The sequence below is a fragment of the Anopheles ziemanni genome, chromosome 3 (assembly GCF_943734765.1).
Source record: "Anopheles ziemanni chromosome 3, idAnoZiCoDA_A2_x.2, whole genome shotgun sequence".
Lineage (NCBI taxonomy): Eukaryota > Metazoa > Arthropoda > Insecta > Diptera > Culicidae > Anopheles > Anopheles ziemanni.
In genome coordinates, this window is record NC_080706.1 from 51,941,476 (window position 1) to 51,963,016 (window position 21,541).

At 43.1% G+C, this 21,541-nt stretch overlaps 1 protein-coding gene across 1 annotated transcript; it reads right to left on the bottom strand.

Moving 5' to 3' along the window:
- Nucleotides 1-20,541: 20,541 nt before the first annotated feature.
- Nucleotides 20,542-21,212, bottom strand: LOC131288081 (uncharacterized). Its single transcript, XM_058317180.1, has 3 exons — nt 21,039-21,212; nt 20,778-20,901; nt 20,542-20,709 (listed from the first exon to the last, which is right to left on the bottom strand). The coding sequence occupies exons 1-3, from the start codon at nt 21,149-21,151 to the stop codon at nt 20,638-20,640; spliced, it is 309 nt and encodes a 102-aa protein (XP_058173163.1). The 5' UTR covers nt 21,152-21,212; the 3' UTR covers nt 20,542-20,637.
- Between the last annotated feature and the right edge of the window lie 329 nt (nt 21,213-21,541).

Sequence of the window (21,541 nt, forward strand, 5' to 3'; positions counted from 1 at the left end):
TTAGAATTATAGCTGCTTATAGCCCCTAGAAATCTTAGCCCGCTTCTGCAATAGATAAGAAGTCGCCAATTTCATTCTAATGCCCTGGTGCCGAAATTGCCTGCACGGGTGCCGATCCATAAAAAAATAAAAAAAATAAAAGAGAAATTGAAGCCAACAATATCAAATTCAGAACACAAAATCCTCATTTTGTTTTTATTTTTGAATCATGTTACCAGATTACATTTTTGTAAAATCAATATTTCTAGTAATCAACAGTAATGCAATGTGTTGATTGATTTATATGTATTGAAAACAGTACGTTTACTAGAAAAAGGAATTTATGTTTTCAATAAATTGTACACTGTAGGTAATTGTTATGTGTTTAGTACAGTTTATAATTGAGTACGGGACATAAGCAACATGTTGTATGCTGTTGGTTACGCTTGTTATGCTTTTACGTTAAAATTATGTTTACAATTTAATATGTTGTGTTAATAAAATATTGGGGTGAAATCGTATTTTAAACATTTAGAACCAATAATGGTAAATAAGTTTCGCACAGCTTTTCTGTTGTACTCTTTTGAAGGAATAAAAAGCAATTGCTTTATTTGTAGAAAAAATCTATTTCTTTTAACTCTCCAAATCCGAAAACATGATGGAGAGAAAAAAAGCTCTTTCCTGTTAATGTTGTTTTCATCCTGTAAGTGAAAGCTCTGCATAGGAGTATGCGCCCCGTTTGGAGCATTCCATCAACTTAATTTCACCGAAAAGTACTAGCGCGCATCAAACTAGTTCTTTATGCCACTCAACCACACTTCCATTGCCAGCAACGATCGATGCCGGCACGGTTTTGCAGTACAATGACTTTGGATAAAGGTTCGAAGGAAACCACTACGAAAGTGGTGTCGGTTCCCCGGGTGAGATGAGCATTTTCCACCGATAGCGTTTATACCCGACCGTCTCTTCTACCCTCAGCCAGGATAACCTTCATTCGGGGAATGAACCGCAGAATTCCTCAGCAAAGTCCTTTCGACGGTGGGTAAAACTGTCGAAAAGAAAGGTTTTTTCTTTTCCACACAAAAGCTCACGAAAACTTTACGATACGGCACTGACGACCGAACGACTAGACATCGCCAGCTTGAAGCAGCCGTGTGGTGTGCGGTTTTCCTCTATCTCCGCGCCTGCAGCAGTTTGTTGCTTTGTTGCGCACGTAAGCGCGATGCATAATCCCATTGTCCTCGCCGAAACCACAATCGAAGCCATCGTCACTTCCGTTTGGGTGATTTGTCAAAAGCTTGCCACCTACGATGAACGGGAGAACGCACGAGGCCAATCGCTCGGTCGGGAAAAGATTTTGGCCAAAGTTTTTGCACGACCACACACAATACGAATAATTAATGCTATTCATCATCATCGTTGGTTATGAAAGTGACAGCGACTGCTCTGCTCGAAAGCTGGTAAGAGATGATAGTGAAAGCATGCAACCGATGTGAGGTATTTTTTTTTTTTTTTTATAAAACATACTATTTATTTATAAAATAGTTTACTTGCTTATAAATATGGTCTTTACAATAGTGTCAAAGAAACAATGTACATTTAAGGACAGCTAGATCGATCGCAGTATCATTGTTTCCAATGATATGGATGATGTAGTTTGCATACAGACGAAGCACTTTTACTCGTTGCGCAGTACTCATTCCGCGGAGTACTGGAAAACGGAGACATTGAAACGAGCACTGACACCCTGGAGCTTCATTCCTGATGCACTGCTGCAGCAGGTTCCAGGCGGCAATAACGCGAGTGCAAGAGGTGAACCTATGTTCCAGGGTGTCACATTCAACACAAAACATACAGGACGATGAGGATGCGCGTCCCATCCGCATTAGCAGATCGCCATGTGGGACCTTGCCGTTCACGACAAGGTAAAGTGCCGACCGCTGCTCCGATGACAACTTCGGGGAATGGATGTTCTTCCATACCATCTTCCAGACAACATTTTGAAACTGTTCCTGGATTTTGGGATTTGGGAAACGTTGCACTAGCGTCTTGCGAAACGCTCTAGTGGACGGGTGTTGCTTAAGAGGGGAGGGAACGTATGCGAGTATCTGGACAACACTCCGAAGGCATGGATATGTTGATGGGATGGCTGCAATGTCAGGCGGGTTGTCAGCGTATTGTATGTGGTCCGCACCAATCCGCAGGTACTCCTGTTCCACCACATACCGGTTGGTCAACAGGGCTATAGTCGTCACAGCTGGGATGTGGAGGTTGAGTCCCCCACGGTTTCGGGGCAGCGCCAGTTGTTGGAGTGGGATCCGTATTCCGCCAGCACCGCTCCAGAGGAGAGACCCTACCAGGCTAGTTACCTTGGCTGTGTCCATTGCGCGTGCACCAACAACCGACGCAACGAACCACAGCTTCGGCAGCAAGAAGGTGTTGAGCAGAACCACTTTCTGCATAAGGTTCAGGTCTCTCACCCTGTGTAACCACACCAGCCGACGAAACTGGTTGATCACCAGGTCCCAGTTGTGACCGGCTGCTTCCCGAATGTTGTTGGAAAAAAGGATTCCAAGCAGCCGCAGGCGCTCCACAGTGTGCAGCCATGGTATTAAGAGCCGGTGCCCGTCTGATACCGCTCCAATATCCAAAGCCAGAGTCTTGTGGACATTTAGTTTGGCACCAGAGCAGACACCAAAAGCTTCGATTGCCGCTCTCACTCGCTCAATTTTGGAAGGGGACGTACTCACCACTGAGACATCGTCAGCATAAGCATTGACCAGGTCATCCGGATCGCAGCAAATACCTTCGATTCTAGTGATGAGGGGATGAAGGTATAGGATAAACAAGTGCATTGACAAGGGATCTCCTTGTCGCACGGAGCGTTGGATAGGAAAGGAAGAGGATAGAGAGCCGTTCACAAGGACACGAGAAGAGGACTGTTCTCCAATTTTCCTCAAAAGGCAGACGAGATCCGGATTGAAACCCAAGGAGACCATCGATTCAAACAGAAAGCCCCTATCAACACGGTCAAACGCCTGCGAAAGATCGAAGGAGACGAGCTTTCCACACTTCCTCCTCCGCTTTAGATCTATGATTCTCTCCTTAACAGAGAGTACGGCCTGGAAAATATTGGCGGGCTTGTTGCTGCATTTCTGCGCCGGTGATATCACCTGCCACTTATCCATAATTCTTCCAAGCCGAATCCTCAATATCCTCGAGAGGAGTTTGTAATCCGTGTTAAGGAGAGAGATCGGGCGGTAGGAGGATAACGTGCACCCATCACCCTTCTTTCTTCCGAGGACAATGACCCCATTAACGAAACTCTCCGGAATATGGCCATTGAGGGCTTCGTTGAGAACTAATACTAGTTCTTTCCAAATGACCTCAAATGTCCGTAGATAAAACTCTATTGGGATTCCATCAGGACCAGGTGACTTCCGAGGTTTCGATTTTTCAATTGCATGAAGGATTTCACTCACGGTAATTTCATCCATGCAACCGTTGTTGGTTTGACAATCCTCGGGAATTGCACGGTGACATGCGAAAGACAGGTCAGGGTACGTCGATTCGTCGGAGTACAGGTCCCTGTAGTACGTCTGAACATAGTTCAACAGTTCGTCAGGGTTGTCTATAATAACGTCATCGTCAGTTCTTAGGCTTGAAATCACGGTACGACCCTGCCTTCGTTCTCCAAGCTGAAAAGTGGAAACTTTTTCACCACTTACTCTCGTTTCGTTTATTTGAGCAAAGTCTTCAGAGAAACGCCTCTGAAGGAGGAGCATTTCCCCTTTTATACGATTAATATTAGACAGCTCACTAGGATCTGCCAAATACCGATCATATGAGGACCTTAACTCCGCGTAGAGGATGTTATGAAGCAAGCGGAAGTTGGAGTATTTTTGGTTCGTTTTCCAACGGAAAAACGATTTAATTTTTGGTTTGGCGAAACAAATCCACCATTCCATCCAGGAACCATAGTTCCTTCGTTGTCTTGTCCAATAATTCCACTTGCCCCTAAAATCATCTATATTTTCGGCTGTCAAAATATGTGGCCGTAGTTGCCAATAGCCATTTCGTCGCGCGTCAGGTATGTTCGGAAGGCAGAGACGTACCGTAAGTGCCTTGTGGTCTGAGAACGACACCAAGTGCATATGCGTGTTACGCAGTTGGTCGTTCATAGTCTTGGAGACGTAACAGCGATCGATTCGCGAACCGGAACCACGTGTGATGTAGGAGAACTCAACATCGTTTCCTCTGATGGCCTCCCAGCTGTCACACAAAGCTAATCCATCCACAACGTTTTGCAAAGCAAGGCTCAGACTCCCTCCACCGGTAGCGTCCTTGGACTTCAACACACAGTTGAAGTCCCCTGCCAGAATGACCGGTCCTGGTACATTCCGCAGGTAGTAGGCTATCGTCTGGTTGAAGAACAGTTCCCGCTCCGCTCTACGCTGCGTTCCTGACGGAGCATAGATGTTGCATAATGTGGAATTATTCTCAAGCCGAACGCAGATGAGACGTGAATCCAAACTGCGTTCGACGTGAGAAAATTTTATCGGTTCGCGAATAGCGATCGCAGTACCTCTCCTTGTGTGGTCAACGTTCGTTACAATATTGTACCCAGGGAGCGTCAAGTCAGAGTCATAAACCTCCTGCAAGAATACAACGTCAGCGTCAATATTCCGCAGGAAGCTCCGTAAAGCATCTAATTTAGTCGAGTTGGAGATCGCATTGATATTAATCGATGCGAAAATGATCGATTTCAGCGATTCATCCATCTCAACCAAATTAGCGCGAGTCTCGTTCTGTCGGCTTCGGGTCTTGTGTCGGGGGTTTTTGCAGCCCAGGGTTTTTGGGGGGACGGCCAGGCTTGCGCTTGGGCGGCGCCTCCGTCCGAACTCCCGGTCCGTCTGTCTCTACCGTCTCGTCCGATCTTCTCTTACCTGTCACCAGCACGGATGATGTGGAAGGAGTAGGAGAGGGAATGCGAGGGGCGAGGAAAGGCAGCGACGAAACCTGGCACTGCTCCGTTTCCATGTCCGAGTCGGCCTCCGATGTTGCTGCCGATCTTGAAGCTTGATGGATTTTGGCGCCAGATGTCAAGTTCAGCGAACTTGCTCGCAGCAGACTGGAGACGACAGGCTTAGTTATAGCACCCGGTGCCGTATTTACTACGCCTATCGAGTCGCTTGGCATCGTTGTAGGCGTTCTTGGTGATGATGCCGGGACGGCCGGTGCGACCTCCGTGACGGTCGGTGTGCGCGCCAGGACGGTTGATGTGCTCACCGGGATGATCGGTGCACTCGCCGAGACGGCCGGTGCACTCGCCGGGACGGCCGGTGCGCTCGCCGGGATGGCCGGTGCGCTCGCTGGGTAGGTTGGTGTACGCACCGGGACGGACGGTGCGCTCGCCGGGACGCTTTTTGGAGGTGCAACCGGTGCAGATGCGCGTGTCGTTGATGTTGCTGAACTTTGCAGGGCAGACGCGTACGATAATCTCTCGTTCACACTTGCCTTTTGAGCAACTAGTTTCCTGCCTTGGGTGCAGGTCATGCCATGGTGCACCGAAAGCCCACAGGTACGACACGTTTGGTGCTGGCCCCGGTAGGTCACCATTGTTTCTTCACCTCCGATAGTGACGTACGAAGGCACCGGCTTTGTGATAACCGCTGTCACATAGCGGTATCCGTCCGGGATTCCGGCGCATGGATAAGGTTTTGCCCAAACGCCGGTTCGAATCGCGCGCACCTCTCCGTAGCGGGAGAAGAAATCCGAGATTGTCTTGTCTGAAACATCTTCAGACAAGTCGTGGACTTTCACGACCACGGAGTTGTCGACCATGGTGATCGGGATCGGGAAATGCTTCCCGTCGCATTCTAGCGAGTGCTTTCCGTCGTTCTGCTCGACGGTTCTTAGAGCGAGGCTCTGCTCCTTCACACGGATAAACATTGCGGATGTCGCTGGCTTCATCCGGATTGAGCTGATGTTGTTGCTGGTAAGACCCAGCTTTGTCATCACGAAGGTCGTTGCCTCCATCACGGGAGGCCTTTTAGGAATCTTTGAGAAGTCCACCCGAAGGGTACTTCTCAAAGCTGCCATTGTTAGGCTTGCTCTATTTTGCGGAGATAAACTATTTGCTCTGCTTCGTAAAAGAGCGTCCGATCGCTACGAGTCTCGGAGTGGAACTGTTTTAAAGGATCACTTAACCAGTTACAATAAGATTGTTTAGCATTTTAAATGGTGAAAGATGACTGAAGTTCCTTAAGCATTTTCAGAAGCAACACTTGTACGTTAAATTTGCACTCCCCGAAAGAATATTCAAAATTGAAATAAACAACTAAATTAGCTCACTTAAGTTGTTTTACACTTAAAATAGAGAAACCTGCGCGACTATTACGTTAGTATATAAAATTCGTTTTTAGATTCCGACAAATTTGACTAAAGTTAGTAAATAACTAATTTCATAATGTTTATGAAAGCAGAATTGTGCTGTTTTCGTATATGAATTGATAATATTCCTCGGATGGTGGATGAATATGAAATATTTTAAAGAAATGGTACACGTAAACGTACCCAAACGGCGGAATAATATTGTGACAAAACTTTCAACTTCATCCCACCATCTGTTGTGGGTTCACAAGATCCGCGCATTAGTCACTCTGTGGTGTACGATCCGTTTGGGTTTGCCTACCTTTGCCTTCAGGTTTTCCACCGGCACCGTATGGTACCACGATGGTGGTGTATCGAATTAATTACCTGTCGATTTTTGAACGAGGAAGGTCAAATTACGGCCCCTGGCTGAAAAGAGCGGTCCAGTAATTTCCGGTTCCATCGAGGCGCCATATGCTGGGCGACCCTGCAAGCTTGCGTAGGCCTATGTTCAGTCGTGCGAATACAGTTTTAACCAAACGGAACGAGGTTTTTGGGTAAACAATAACGTTTAGTTGAAGTTACTTGTTTTTTATTGAAATTCCAGAAACACTTTGGGTTCCTGAAAAATTACTCTTAATTTTCAACGAAACATTTCTGTGGGTTCGTTGAATTTATGAAGATGTTTTGCTCAGAATATTATCATGTGATTGGTTTTCCAAGAAACTCAACAACTTAGATCTACAACGTGATACGTTTATAAGGAATGCTAGTACATTCAAATAACTTATGCCATTACCAAATGAGCATTGTTGAATTCATGCTTTGAATGCATACAGCGTCGGAAAACTGAACAGCCGCTTTAATCTCCCATGTGACAACAAATTATGAATAAAACAAAAGATAATACTTGTTGCAACTACATCCACGCCCGAATGTACGCTACATCATTCGGGCTCGATTCCCCATGCGGGTCTGGTATACGGCCGATCTGCGGAGCGGAAGGAAGGCCACGTGCAGTGGAGGAAAAAAAACAATTTCCTACTCCTTCGACGCTGACAATAAAATGGAGGAAATTATTGCCAACCTGGTGCACTCATTCGGTTCCTCCGACGTCAGGTTGCATTCCGGTGGGTTCCGGGCCTCGGGTCGGAAAAGTCTTCCCAGCGGCACGGGCACGTCCGGTACCCGATGGCGTCTCTCAAGTGTGTTGGCTCGAACTTAATGCTTTCCCGATACGGCCGGCCGACAGGAGCTTGCAGGCGACCGGTCCGCGCCGGTGTCGCTTTGTCGCTTGACCGGAAGTTCGGAGAACCGGGGTTAGATAAAATACGTGATATTACAGTGAACTGGGGACCGATCTCCGGGTAGAATCTGGGCCACCGGTAGCCTCTGCCGGCCGAGTGTTGCGCATTTGGACAGCTTTTCGATTCTGGGACCGATTTTCAATTTAAAACTGATTCCACCGGTGCCCCATTCGGGGCCGGGGTTGATAATTCGATTTCTTTCTGCCGACCGGCACTACCCTCGGTGACCACCGTTGGTACTGTACAATCTGTGCTCTCGCACCTTCGCCAGCATTCGACTCGATTGCATCGCGGATGGTTTCAGTTCCGAATCAAATAAACTACCCGCTTCGGTTACGATTGTGCAAGACGGTTTAAATGAAGAAAAAAAAATCAAAGCAACACATGCGACACCTGCCATTTGCAAGGTAGTGAAAAAACTTAGATTATCTACATCAGTTTTTTAATATTTGTACTTGCTCAATCAACTAAGCACGCGTAAGCTCTCCTTTCTAGAAACCAAAACAAAGTGTATAGCAAGTTAATCAAAAACTGTTTCTAATCACTTTCTGTTAATTATTAATAGAATGAAGGATTTATCAATTGTTAACTCACACTTCTCAACAAAAGATTTATATTTATGACAATGAAAATGTGTAAAATTCAAGAAGTATCAAAACATGTACAACAGATTAAAATGTATAGGGAACGAAATGCTACATAAATCTTTATTTACATATAAAGAAAATTGAATTAAACACTTTCTGCTGTTGGAAGCAGTGGCGGATTTACACTCATGAGGGCCCTTAGCAGTAAAATGAATAGGGCTCCTGCGCAACACCGCAAAAATGTTAAATTTTCGTCTTGTTTACATGCATTTCAACCAAATCAATGTTTGATCTTACTTTTATCCTTTAATTAATAAGTTTACTGGCTGACTCCTCAAAATTTGATTCTATCAATCTTGTCTAACTATACTGTAATGTAATTTTACTTCTCCCATTTAAATTTGTATAAAATATACGTATAGACACGTACCTCGTTGCACAAGAACTGACGATTTAGTTAAAATGGTATGCAGCTTTGGCAAATGCATGACAATATCTAACAGGATATGTTAAAAACGCATTGCTTGCATTGAAACTGTTTAAGAATTTCAACGCAGTATTTTAATCCTATGTTTGTAATGAAAAATCTTGTTGTTCTGATGCAAATACATGCTTGTTTCCAATAGATAAACTTTAAAACATTAATCTTCTGTTACTATTCAACTCTGATTACATACCGGACCATCCTTTCATTATTTCGTTATGGTTCTTAACAATAATTTTTATAGGATACAGTAAAATTATCCATTTTCCGATTAGAATTTTTTATTTGGTGATATTTAAAAAAAATTAATTTATTCTGCAGAATGTTTGTTTAACTATAAATCTTACGAAATTGGCCATTGATTCGTGGACAGATTCGAAGTTCTCTTTGCGAACTCGGAGCTCCCCGCGGCCGCTCAGTACGCACACCGTTAAATCCGCCACTGGTTGGACGAATCTCCAACCTTTTTTGAACCATTACTGCTGATAACAGTACAATTAAAAAGAAGTGAATTTGTGTATAAGTTTTAAACACTTATGGAGAATTTGTTGCAGGTTTGGCCCTAATTGGTCAGCAAATATCAATTTGATAGATTAAATGATTCCTAATAGTTGCTCAACGACTAGATAAACATGGGTATAAGAAAATAAAATAACATCCAACATAAGTAATTTGATTACAACCGAATTAATCATCTTATACCGTGATTATAGACTCGGCGTTTTAGAATACCCAAAAGCCTCGGTAAATACTTGAAGAGTTAATCAAGGTGCATTTATATTATCATATTTAAGTAATATAAGTCTTCATGCCTTTCGCCTGCAGCTCATAAAACCGGTTAATTCTTGAAAATTCTATATATTTCAACGAAGTTGAGAACAAGACACGGTGTGGCGTTTGAACTTTTAAGCTAAACGTAATTGTATAAAATCTCTCGAGCATAAAGCATCTCATTTCACATGCACATATACTTAGCTAATCCTCTCTCATTGCTTCGAATCGAGCCTTCCATGTGGAATTGATTTAATCACCTTTCACGGTACCATCAATCCACCTATTACGCGTCAACAATGAACGCTTGACGCACAGTTTCATCCATTAGCGGAAAATCGGCGTACGAATCCGTCAATAGTGATCCGGTATTACCCGAAAAGCTCAAGTGTTACGCACCCCCCCGGGGCCATTTCCAGTGCGACAGATAATGATGGGTTTGTGTTGTGGAAGGGAGAGCGCTGTATTTTCCTCAAACACACTTCTTATTTGCCATCCATCCGCAAAAGGGTGCCGAACGGGGCACGCAATCGAATCGCGTCTGCGGATGTTAAGTGTTGTGTGTATGTGGGTGTTTTTTTTCTGCGTGTGTGTGTGTGGGTGGTGGAAAAGAAAGTGTGTCCCTGGCTAAGGACGCGCCCCATCTTCTCGAGCACTTCAAGGCCAGCGCGTCGCCAGTCACGGAGTCGAGTACGCAAAGTGGATTGCTGCCCTTTTAGGCACCTTCAAAATATGTTATTTAAATGAAGCAAAAATACGATTCGGTTCGTTTCGCGCGCGGTTGAAAACACGACCGCCGGCAAAGGCATGGTCTTGGCTGAAGTGATTTTTTCTTTTCCCGCTTTCCCTCCCATCACCCCGGTGCGGACGAGGTCCGTCTCCAACGGCAAGTACACCGTGTCGTCATGAGAAAATGATTATGATGATAGTCCTTAAAAATCACTTCAGATCGAATCGTAGAAGGTACACGCTATCCGGTTGACTTGCCCCGTCTCGGTGGTACGAATCCCGTGTACCGGTTACCATTGCTCTTGAGGCATCACACTCGCATTCTGTTGAAGCCACGTGGCCCGACCGGGAGATGGTTGTTACTGTTGTGCGTCCTGTACCCCGTATACGGTCCGCTCCGGGTCGCTGCTTGCGAACGATTCAAGCAAAACCGGTTGGTACGAGCACGAAAATCGATTCGGTGACGAGTGGCTTATTTATTCCCCCTCTACCCCCCTCTTTACTCACCCCACAGCTGTGTCCCGTGTGTCATCGAATGATCTTGAACCGAAGAGGTCCGACCACGTTCCGTGGAATCTTCACCTTCACCGAGCAAAACGTATGACACACCCGAATCAGGCATTCCGTGCAGGCGCTCTTTGAAATTGTCTCGAAAGATAAGTGCACCATCTGCGTGCTTCGATCCCTTCCCGGGGGCAAGTAAGGACAGTTCTTGCTCCCATCCTCTCCCCCTCGGTCCTTTCTGCACCGATCAGCTCCGTTCGAGGCCTAAGAGGATGGCGCTCTGAAAAAAAGGAAACCGAAGCACCGAAGCTCTTATCGCAGCGAGGTACACACGGGGTAGAAAATCGATGGATAAAAGTCAATCGAAATCCTCGATCAAATCGAAGACATCGGGTGCCCTTCGAACTACCCCAGCCTCCTCAAGCACGGTCGACGAGAACCACACACTCGAGTGTCGCCTTGAAGAAGTCGCCGAAAACAGAACATGGTACGCATGGCCCGTTGGAAGGTTTTTCCGGCAGGCCTGTCAATTGCGTCCCACACCCGCGCGGGTGTATTGCGGGTGAATTACGGTGCGCTTGGAGTTGGATTCGTTTCTTAAGAGCCCAAAGTGGATTTTCTCGCAATATCCTCTTTAATTTTGCAAACACTTTCCCGATGAGGCGAGGCGCACGAAAGTGGAAAAGTTCCCACCACCCGACCAACCTGGCTTACGCTGGATTCAGTTGTTTTTTTTTCCATTTAGTTTTTCTTTTTACCATCCTTAAATAGCATTGTATTGACTTCGTGTTTGCGCTGACGCTGACGCTGGTGGTACTAAAAAGTTTCCAGTGTTATCCCGCGAAGCACGAGATAATTTCGTTTTGTTTTGTTCTCCCAGCCCGGGGTGGAGTATTATTTACTCAACGGATGTGCGTTCGATTCGAGATTTATCGGATTGTTCGTTCCGCGTAACCGATTTTGGGGCTGGGGCGGTAGCCGGAAAAAAATGAAAACCAGAAGAAATAAATTATTCCTTTGACAGGAGCAAAACAAATGATTTCAACCGTTTGTCATTCGCAACCAAATAATGGCGAGCTGTCGGGAGCCTATTTGTTTTATGATTTTTGTGATTTTATTACGCATTAATCAGTAGTGCAGTGCGCTGAAAAGCGGTCATTGTGCATAACGCAGAAGGGTACCGTTTTTTTTTTTTTGCACCATACATTTTTCGAAGAAAAGAAAACCTACAAGCTCTTCCATGGGAAATGAAACTTTGTGCATGCTTTCGATGTTGTGCTGCGGAGAGATATAAATTTTCCACTTGCTTGGGTTCTCTAGCACCATTTTCCTATTTGACCAGGAACTGTATACAGAACACACAATTAATATGACATCTCCGTACCAAAAGGTCTTTCAAATTTCCCAACCATTAACGCTCTCGTAAGGGCTTCACATTGTCACGCCTGTGGGATTTAAAAGTCTGGGTAACCGTTTTATCGTAGCAAACCAAACGGACTACGGACCGATCGGGAAATTTGCCACGGTTTGGTTCATTATAAATTGCGAACGGGTGCGATGTGTTTACTCTAAACAAAACGGTATTATTTTCCCCCCCATCGCTCGAAAAGCACCCGACCGGTCAGTAAGTAAATTCGAGAAAGTGGAACGTTTATCCGCTCGGTGCTAGCGTCCAATCGGGTCCACTAGCATTACTCCTCATTACGACTGTCCCTTCGCACCACGACTGCACCGAATGGGTGGAGGAAAGTTTTCGGGAGTGAAAGCAGAGGGGATCGTAATCCACCCACCGAGCGAAGAAATCCTGAACCCCAGGGACTTGGACCGCTATAAATTCATCAAAAGCGCATAAATTTCGTTCGATAGTTAGAGTCCCCTTCCGTCCAGCGTGGTCTGGCGCGGGATGTGGAAATGTATCGATTTTATGGTTGCCTGGTGATTCCCAAACTTCCACACCGAGAAGGTCTTGGTCTTCGTCGTCGCCGGCTGATGGAAACAAAGTTCAACGTGCTCGGTGGATGCAGGCGGCCATTGGAGTCATCGGAGGTTGCGAATAAGTGCACCGTTTGTATTTTATGCTGTGTGCAGTTCGGGAAACTATTTCTCGTTTCCGAAGGGCTTAGTAAAGTTTTTTTTAAAGAAACTTGCCCAGCTGTTTTGCTACGATGGAAATTGACGTCGACACTTCGAAGCAATGGGACTGTATTTAAAGTTACGTCTAAGGTCGGTCTGAGGATGATTGCGAGAAAGTGGTTTAACGTGGCGATAAACGCATTGGAAATATTATTCTATCAAACAGGGTTGGTGCTGCAAGTTTTACGGATTTCATTCCCGATTATCGATAACGAACAGCTTCTATACTAACCGCTGTATGGCAGAACTAGTTTCTTTCACTTTGTTCTATCATTCAAAACCATGCTTTGCACGATCGCTTACTGTTACGGAAAGTAAATAAACAATCCCAAATATGGATGACCCAAAATCTGAAGTATGTGGTTCGTTTTACTAACGTTTGCATTAAAAAAAAAAACAAATTTTCATCGGTTATAAGAAAAAAAATCCCCAAGCTAATTGAATGAAGTAAAATGTATTGTAAAGTTACAACTTTGAAGTACTTTCACAAAACATTCCGACGGCCAGTAAGCAGGCCTTACTTGGCCGAATCTTTAGCCATAGCTGACAGAGCCAGTCGTGGAAGGATGTTTTTCAGTTGTTGTGAGGCATTCATGATGTTGCTTAATTCCGGAAATACATACACTATACACCTCTCCATACGCTGTTTAACATTTACGCTCCATAACATTTTAAGTAGACTGTAACAAATTTCAAAATCAACATAAAGTACCAGGGTTTTTTACCACTTGTCGTCATCTGCCTTTAAATAACTGTTGGTCATGTGGTCCGCGACAAAGCTTTATTTTTTGGCCTCGGCGAATTCAATTCAAATGGTACAGTTGTCAAACTTGTTCTAAATTTAAAAAAAATGCTACTCTTTACTTTGCTTTTAACAGGAAGTTGCTAGCGTTTTTGCATCGCTAAATTCGTTAAAATTCGTCAACTTTTTTAATGCAAACGTTAGCAAAGCTAGTATCAATGTTCATAAAAATATTCTATAATTAAAATATCCTCATTTATGACTGCCGGTTTGATTAGTTTTTTAAACTCTATTTTAAAAACACAGTTGAATTTCTAATTAATGGAAAGATAATGAAGCACTCACTTTGGAATATATTTGAAAAAAAACAACTCCATTCTTCTCTATTACATTCAATAATTACTATATTATTCTATGCAAATAAAAATAACTTAACGATCCGAGTATGATGTGCAGTAAGAGTACAATTCAGAATCCAATTTAATTATAGTGTTTTCCATTCAAGTAACATTAATTAAATTTGATCGTGATCCGTGCCCCGTTCCATCGCAGCAGAGGTATTTAGTAGCAGCATATCATGAGGATTTTTGCATAAATTATTGGATTCTTCGCATCGTTTGCTACTCGAGTTAAAAAATGAAATAATTTAAAATAAATAAATTTACTTTGTTGACACTTACAGAATGAACAGTCACTTTCCAGTCAAACAAATGTATTGAATTATTCTTTAAGGGCCGAGAATATATAAAGCGTATAAATAAAAATGTATGCATACAAATAACAGTTATACAGCTAAAATTATGATAAGACAAAATAAGTAATTGTGCTTTTGAACAAGACATAAAAATTCAAACAAATTAACACTGTTTTTTTACTACTAAAAAATGTAATTAAATTCCCATCAGTTCACAAAGAACACGTCAAAATAATCTTCTTCATTCTATGCATGTTTTCATAAACGATCAAAGATAAATGTCACTACGAAGAATATGACACCGAAAAAACTTTAATCTACCAGCCATTAGTTCAAATCGAACCCCTTTTGGAAAGGTACATGAAAATAAAATTGGTTAAAATAGCTAGCAAAAAGAAACCCATTCGAAATTGCTTATGGTTGGTGCAGTTGGCCAACGCCGAACAAGAGATGCATTGCATTGAACGCGAAATTAAATTGAACTTGCTTCCCCCAAAGTCATCACCAACGAGAACGCGGTTTGGCGCGTCCGGATTCCTTTTCTGCTGATCCTGTTGATTTCGATCCGGTACAAATTAAGAAGTACTTAACTGGTCTGTTTTTTTCAGTTTTTTCCTTTTTCCGCAGCTGATGGTCACCGGAACTATCGGATGAACCTTTTGCTCGGGCCGGCGGTTCAGGCGCGTGTGGTTTGGTCAACGACACAGCGTACCAACCAATAGCTTGGTTTATAACAGGTAAGCTCTACCGAAAATCCATCGTTTATCCACAATTTATCGCCGGGCAGGGTGGCCAGAAGCTGCCGGCTGCAGTCGGTGGATTTAATTGAACATTTTAATTCACTCCGAAAGCGTAAATCTAATTTATCTCCCACCGTTTGTCAGCGGAGCACAGATTGAGAGAATGGTTCTTCGAATGGAGTGGCTAGTTGTTAGCTTGCACAGCAACTTTAAATTTACTTTTTCTAGCCGAACGGGGCGGAAGCGAAGGTGGAAAATTTATTCGATCCCGTAACGTCATCCATTTTACAATTAGTGCTGACTAGTCAAAGCGATGACCGGGGTGCTTCAGCAGTCGGTAAACCGGATGGCAATATATTTCTAGTTGTATTTAAAGTCCCACTGACAGTCATTCTTATTGTTGACATCTTCAAACGTTCTCTAAAACCATGAAATCTAGTCCATTAAAGAACAAACAGGAGTGTGTCGTAGCATCCTTATAAATAAAATATAGGATATCTATCCGGAAGGGAAATGTTTTATTCCGTTGGATGATGGAAAAATGAAAATTTATCAATAAATGTACGCTGTTGAAGAAGGTTGTGTCCCGAAGTGGGGAAAAGTAGCACCAATATTACAAGGGAAGTGGAAATCCCTTAGAGGGTAAGAATCAATTTGGCGATCCTTTAATGGAAAACGAAAATCTGAGTGTGAGGTAGGGTTCTGTCTAGCATCGCTTGAAGAAGCCGAAGAACAGCACTCCGGTTGTTGAGCCTGCAAGAAATCCATCTCCCGGCCACATCCGGGAAAGCATTGGTTCGGTCATCAATAATCGAGTAATTTATTCAATTATATCTACTGCCAGGGAGTAGTGCTGGCACGCGTACCCGATAACCTCCCCCCATTTCGTGCAGTGTAAGCGGAGGGGTAGCGAAGGATATCGAATGACCATCGCAAGCAAATGGTCCCCTACCCTTGCACACCAGCGGTGCCCATGTGTCGTCAGGTCTAAATCTGGGCACCATATCGCCATATCATATCTTTCGGACATTGGCGCCTGGTGTGTAAAAAAAAGGACATAGATTGATGCGAAGAAAATGAACTTTGATCTGCCACCAATTTGGTAGAGCGTTTTCTAATGGATCCGTCGAGACGTTCCTACGTTCGGTGGTAGTGCACAGTCTTCAGGAGGTCGCTCGTGTGACAGGCACAGGCAAGTAGTGTAAAATGTTGAATTGCAAGACGAGAGGTTTGGGTGATTGAATTTTCGATTACAAAGCGATAATCTTACTTCCATTATGAGCGATTGGGTATTGTAACCTCAGAAAACACTGGTTCTATTTTTGGTTTTGACCATTCATAACGATTTCTTGCACAACATTTTTAACTTGATATTGTAGAAATGTAAAAAAAAAACATATTATGCATACACTTCATTCTTACACACGACCATACCGTGACCATGATTTTGAAGCTAATAACTATTTACAGCTTTAAGGTCTGCCAGTTATTTAAAAAAAAAATGCGGGGCAGAATGTAAATAAAATGAACATTTATTTTTGCAATAAATTTTTCATCATTTAATTGTCAAAAACTAAACATTTCTGTGTTATGGATGAAAAATATGTAACCTAGCGCCACCAAAAGTAATTAGTTTGCAAAGCTAGAGTGTTTTGCCTCATATTTACACCGTTGCATGGTACTCCACGAGTAATGCTCGAGTGAGGATGTTTTAATTTTTTATTTTCACATCCATTTATATATAGATGTACTTGATGAATGATGTCGGTTTGATTGCATTACCTCGTTTCTAGACCAGTGACTAAACAATGGAAGGTAAATTTTAAAAGTTTGGTCAAACTTACTTTATCTTGTTTTCTGTGTTATATTTTTCTTTAGAGCCACGCCTACATCCAGATACAAACGATGTATTAGACAAGGTAATGAACATATTCCGTAAGTTTATACATAATTACCTCGTGGTCGATTAGTCTTGCTTGCACATGTATCTTTTGGAAGCTGAACGCAGGAAAAGGGGCCTTCGCTTACTAGTTCAGTGCTCAAGCTAGGGTTCGCGCAGTTCGAGCGATTTCTCACGATTCTGATACTTGCTTCTACTCTAAATGCACAGGATAGCAAAGGTACCAGAGCGTAGTTATAATTTTAAAATTAAACAGTTCCGCAATTAAATTAAGTACACGCGATATATATTAAATATACCGACGCGTTTTACCCCATCTTTCGCTATAATATTCCATCCTGTATACAGTATACTGTCGGGAAAAAGGACGCGAGTCATAGAGTTTGTACAATACATTCGCCCGAAGAACCGTAAAAATCAACCATCACTGCTTGACCTACCGCTCTCACTCTCACTTGCATCTCACCACGCAAACGATCACTTCCAACACACTGCTTCTCACTACACAAACCGGACACATCCGCTACCTCTACAGTATCAACGCCAGGAACTACAATGTCCCCCACCGTACCTTTCCACCCGTTGATATCAATGCCAGGAACTACAATGTCCCCCACCGTACATGTCCATCCGTCGTGGGCTACATTTTGCTTAACAACGGTCCGATGAGTAGCAAAATTGAGAGGTAGATGGCGCTAGGAACTACAATCGATAATCGCAGCTGATAGTCAGTACATTCTGCCACTAATACGCGGTGATCAGAGCCGAAAGTTAGCAAAGGGCATGCCCTTGGGTGTAACCAAATTCTCATTAGCGGCCGAAAGTATTCAGCCGAAATTAGACGAATTTTTTCCGCCAAAATGAAACTGTACGAGTACAGCCTAATACACGAGGTGGTCCTTGCCTTGCGCCTAAATTTTCGAAATTATGCTTTACTTACCAAAACTTTCGGGGCCTTAGGACAAAACTAGTCAATTTTCGTCTCGCACTTTTGGAAGCTGACTTTGTTGTGGGAGCCTTAAACGAAACGTGGCTAGATGACACTATTCTCAACAATATGTTTCTAGATGAAAGTTTCGAATGCTTTCGCTGCGACCGAACGATCACTACTAGCACTCACACCCGAGGCGGAATTGGGATGAGTATATGCTTGTTGAAATATGCATCCAGTTTAATCTATACTACGGTTGATAACTTAAAAGCTGTGAGGGGTAAGGCTGACTTTCTAGAATTATTTTGTGTACATTGGTGCTGTCTACATGGTGGTCGGGGTCCAGCTCTGATAAGCGAATCATAAACATTTTACGCGGCAGTGGTAGCGAGGCTACAAATCCGCTTCCATGCCAATGCTCACTCTTTTTGGCGCATCGTGAATCCCCGGAAAAGGTTACATGTTCTGCTGAGTCTGTTAACTTTGGGTGAGAACTCTGCCTCCTCCGCGATTGATAAGGCTTCCCTTTTTGCTGCCCACTTGGCATCCGTCTTTGTAGCCCCTGTAAATAATGATGACAGTTTTTCGTCTGGGCTAACTTTCAAACCTGAGAATACACCTGAGCTATTTCCGTTTCTTGTCCGGTAATCACGGAACACGATGTATTGAAATCACTGTCCAAACTGCGCCAATCTTACTCTCCCGGTCCAGATGGCATCCCAGCTGCTGAATTAATAAAATGCCGCCATATTCTGGCACCTCTGCTTTCCTCAATTTTTACTCTCCCAGTTTCACAAGGCATTTTTCCTGCAATTTGGAAAACTAGCTGGATGATGCCACAGTTTAAAAAAGGGTCGTGTACAGTAGTGTCCAAGTACAGAGGCATTTCGTTGCAAAGTGCCTGTGCTAAAACTTTTGAACCCGTAATCTTCCCATCACTAATGCATGACTCCAAAGCGTATATTAGCCATGAGCAACATGGATTCATGCTAGGCCGCTCTATTGTCACGAACTTAATATCGTTTGTCTCAGGACTATTGTCGAAACTTGATCGAGGTGGTCCAGTGGATGCCATATCTACTGACTTTAAAGCTGCGTTTGATTGTGTATGACATTCGCTATTACGGGCAAAACTGGCAAAACTTGGCCTATTTCGGGTCTTCCTTCGTTGGAGATCAGGCGGGCCCATACTCAGGCTTTGTTGATTGTACTATTGGGTACTACTGATGCGCCCTCCTTACTCCAAGAAATTCCTCTCTATGTCCCTTCCCGATCCTTAAGAACTAATCCCTCACTGCCTTTGCCCAACCGTCGTACTCGCTACGGTAGTGACGATCGACCTTGCTTGAGTGTCTGCGACAGTTCAATGCTTGCTCTGACCTCTTCGACTTCCACCACCCCATTTCTGCCTTCCGTTCTTTCCTTGCAGCACATGCACTTCCCTCCAAGAGGTTTTCCTTCCCTTTATTCCCACACCTCATTCACGTTTGGGCTGACGCGCTATATCGAATCTAGCTCCATCCTGGCCGTCTTCTATCTGCCTACGTCTATGTAGTCTAAGTTTTATTATACTTCTGTTAATCTTAAGCTTTATTTGCATAGCCCTAGAGTCAAGCAATGAGATGTACAAATAAACAATTAAACAACAACAAGAGCTAAATTCAAATCCAATTATTTTTTGTCTTGCATCCCGATAAACGGTTTGTCAGAAATCTAATAAACATTTATGAAGACTATAATCAACTCAAAACATATTAATAACAAGAAGCTACTGAAACAAACACTTTAATGTACATAGGATGTGATAATATGAGATCTATCAACGTTTTTAATCTTTCTGGCAAAGTTTAATTAGTTGTCATTGAGGTGCTACTGTTTAAACATTGTAAAAGCAACTTAAATTTACGAATGACATTCTTCAAATTACATTATTATTTGAAGGTACTTAGACGATACATTTACTCTTATACCTTTTCCACGAAGGAGTCTTTAAGAAAACTGTTAAGTGAGGCATACGTTTTCAATCAACATTCACAAAGTAAAATTAAAGTTGGTCTAACATTCAATGGAATGAAGACGAGATTTGTGTAAGAAGAAGATATAAGAATTCTTTAGGATACCATCAATGCCATTATTTAAGCATTCTTTCACAAACGTTTATTAGATATGATATAAATCATTAGTGCAGGATGATTTATCCAGCATTAACTTGAATTTGTAATTTATCGAATTGCTGTTGGAAACACCTGGTGGACGTACAAGGAATTTCTAAACAATAAAAAAAATGCATGAACAACATTTACTGAATTGCCTATGTGTTTAACTTAATACAAATAAGATCAAGCTCGACACATCCAGAGAATGATTGAATAGTATTTACCGATTAATGAAAATACCATACATCAAGCAATCTCCATTCATCTCAAAATTGTTATAAATGTTGTTTCATTGATGTTCTGGTAAGAAACTTGATGAAGGAACAATTATATAATTTTTCATCTCAACGATCTCATAACATTGGTTTTGTGTACTACAATATACCACTTTCCATTTGATTGAAATATTTAACTTTTTACGAGCCCTCCTGTGAACCTGAAATCGGATGGTACTTACCAGGATTTCCCGACAGCCATTTCACCATAGAAATGAAACGCACCGTTTACCTACAGTTGCCACTGTTTATTTACAACCGATTTTTTCCACAACAAATCCATGGGATGTTATAAAGCGCAGATTTAGCACGTTCTGTTTGCTGGCAGTTGGCTTACTCATCTTCTGTCGGGATTCCTAGCTCGGCGTTGGTCCAACTGGACGGGTCGGGATAGTCAAATTCGCCCTAAAAAACAGAATTCAATACAAGGTAAGCTCTTTTTCATGATGTCTTTTGAATCTCTCGTCAATTACCGTAATATGCTCGTACTCGTGGAACAGGTGCCATAGGACCCACCACCACATGAAACCGCCAGCAATCTGGGCACCGAGTCTCGAGGCCAACTCGGGCTTTGGTCCATTCACGCGATACGACCAGCTAGTTTCGTTTTACGTCGTTCGTAATCCGTATTTCGTGAATACGGTGAAAATCGATTCCGAAGAACCGCCGCAGGTCGGAAAAGCAAAACAAAACAATTACATAATGGAACGAGAATCTGCAGGGCGGCTACTTACTCGTGTCCATGGCGGACGAACTGAGCTCGGACGGCGTTCGAGTTGATTTTGCTATGCCCGGCCACTGTACGCTGCAGCAACCGGCCGACCAGAAGGGCACGGGAAGTCAGCATTTTTGTTCGTTCGACGACGCCGACTTCGACTTTTCTCTGTCGATACGACTAGCGATCCGGATTTTTACAATAACAATCATCTGACAGTACCGCGTTGACAGCTGATCTTTCACTCCGCCACTCACGTTTATGCTATGGTATCCAAAAGTGCAAGAGTGTGTTTAGAAAAAAACCTAATAATTTTAATTTCTTTTTATCCTATATTGAAGATAATTTTCCTCATGTAGAGTACTGAATGCAGAGAAAAAACCAAACTTGAAAGGAAAATACATCGGCATCTTGAATGAATGATAATAGAATGATTAAACGATAGAAATCATCTGTAGACTAGATGCATACGCATTATACCCTTATTAGACGAGGGCTTTTTCGGTCATCTTTGCCCAGTAT

Excerpts from the sequence above, each read along its gene's own strand:
- LOC131288081 (XM_058317180.1), bottom strand. The coding sequence starts at position 21,151 with ATGCTGACTTCCCGTGCCCTTCTGGTCGGCCGGTTGCTGCAGCGTACA. Across the intron at positions 20,902-21,038 it reads TTCGTCCGCCATGGACACGA|CTGGTCGTATCGCGTGAATG; the intron begins GTAAGTAGCCGC and ends AAACGAAACTAG. Across the intron at positions 20,710-20,777 it reads ACGAGTACGAGCATATTACG|GGCGAATTTGACTATCCCGA; the intron begins GTAATTGACGAG and ends TCTGTTTTTTAG.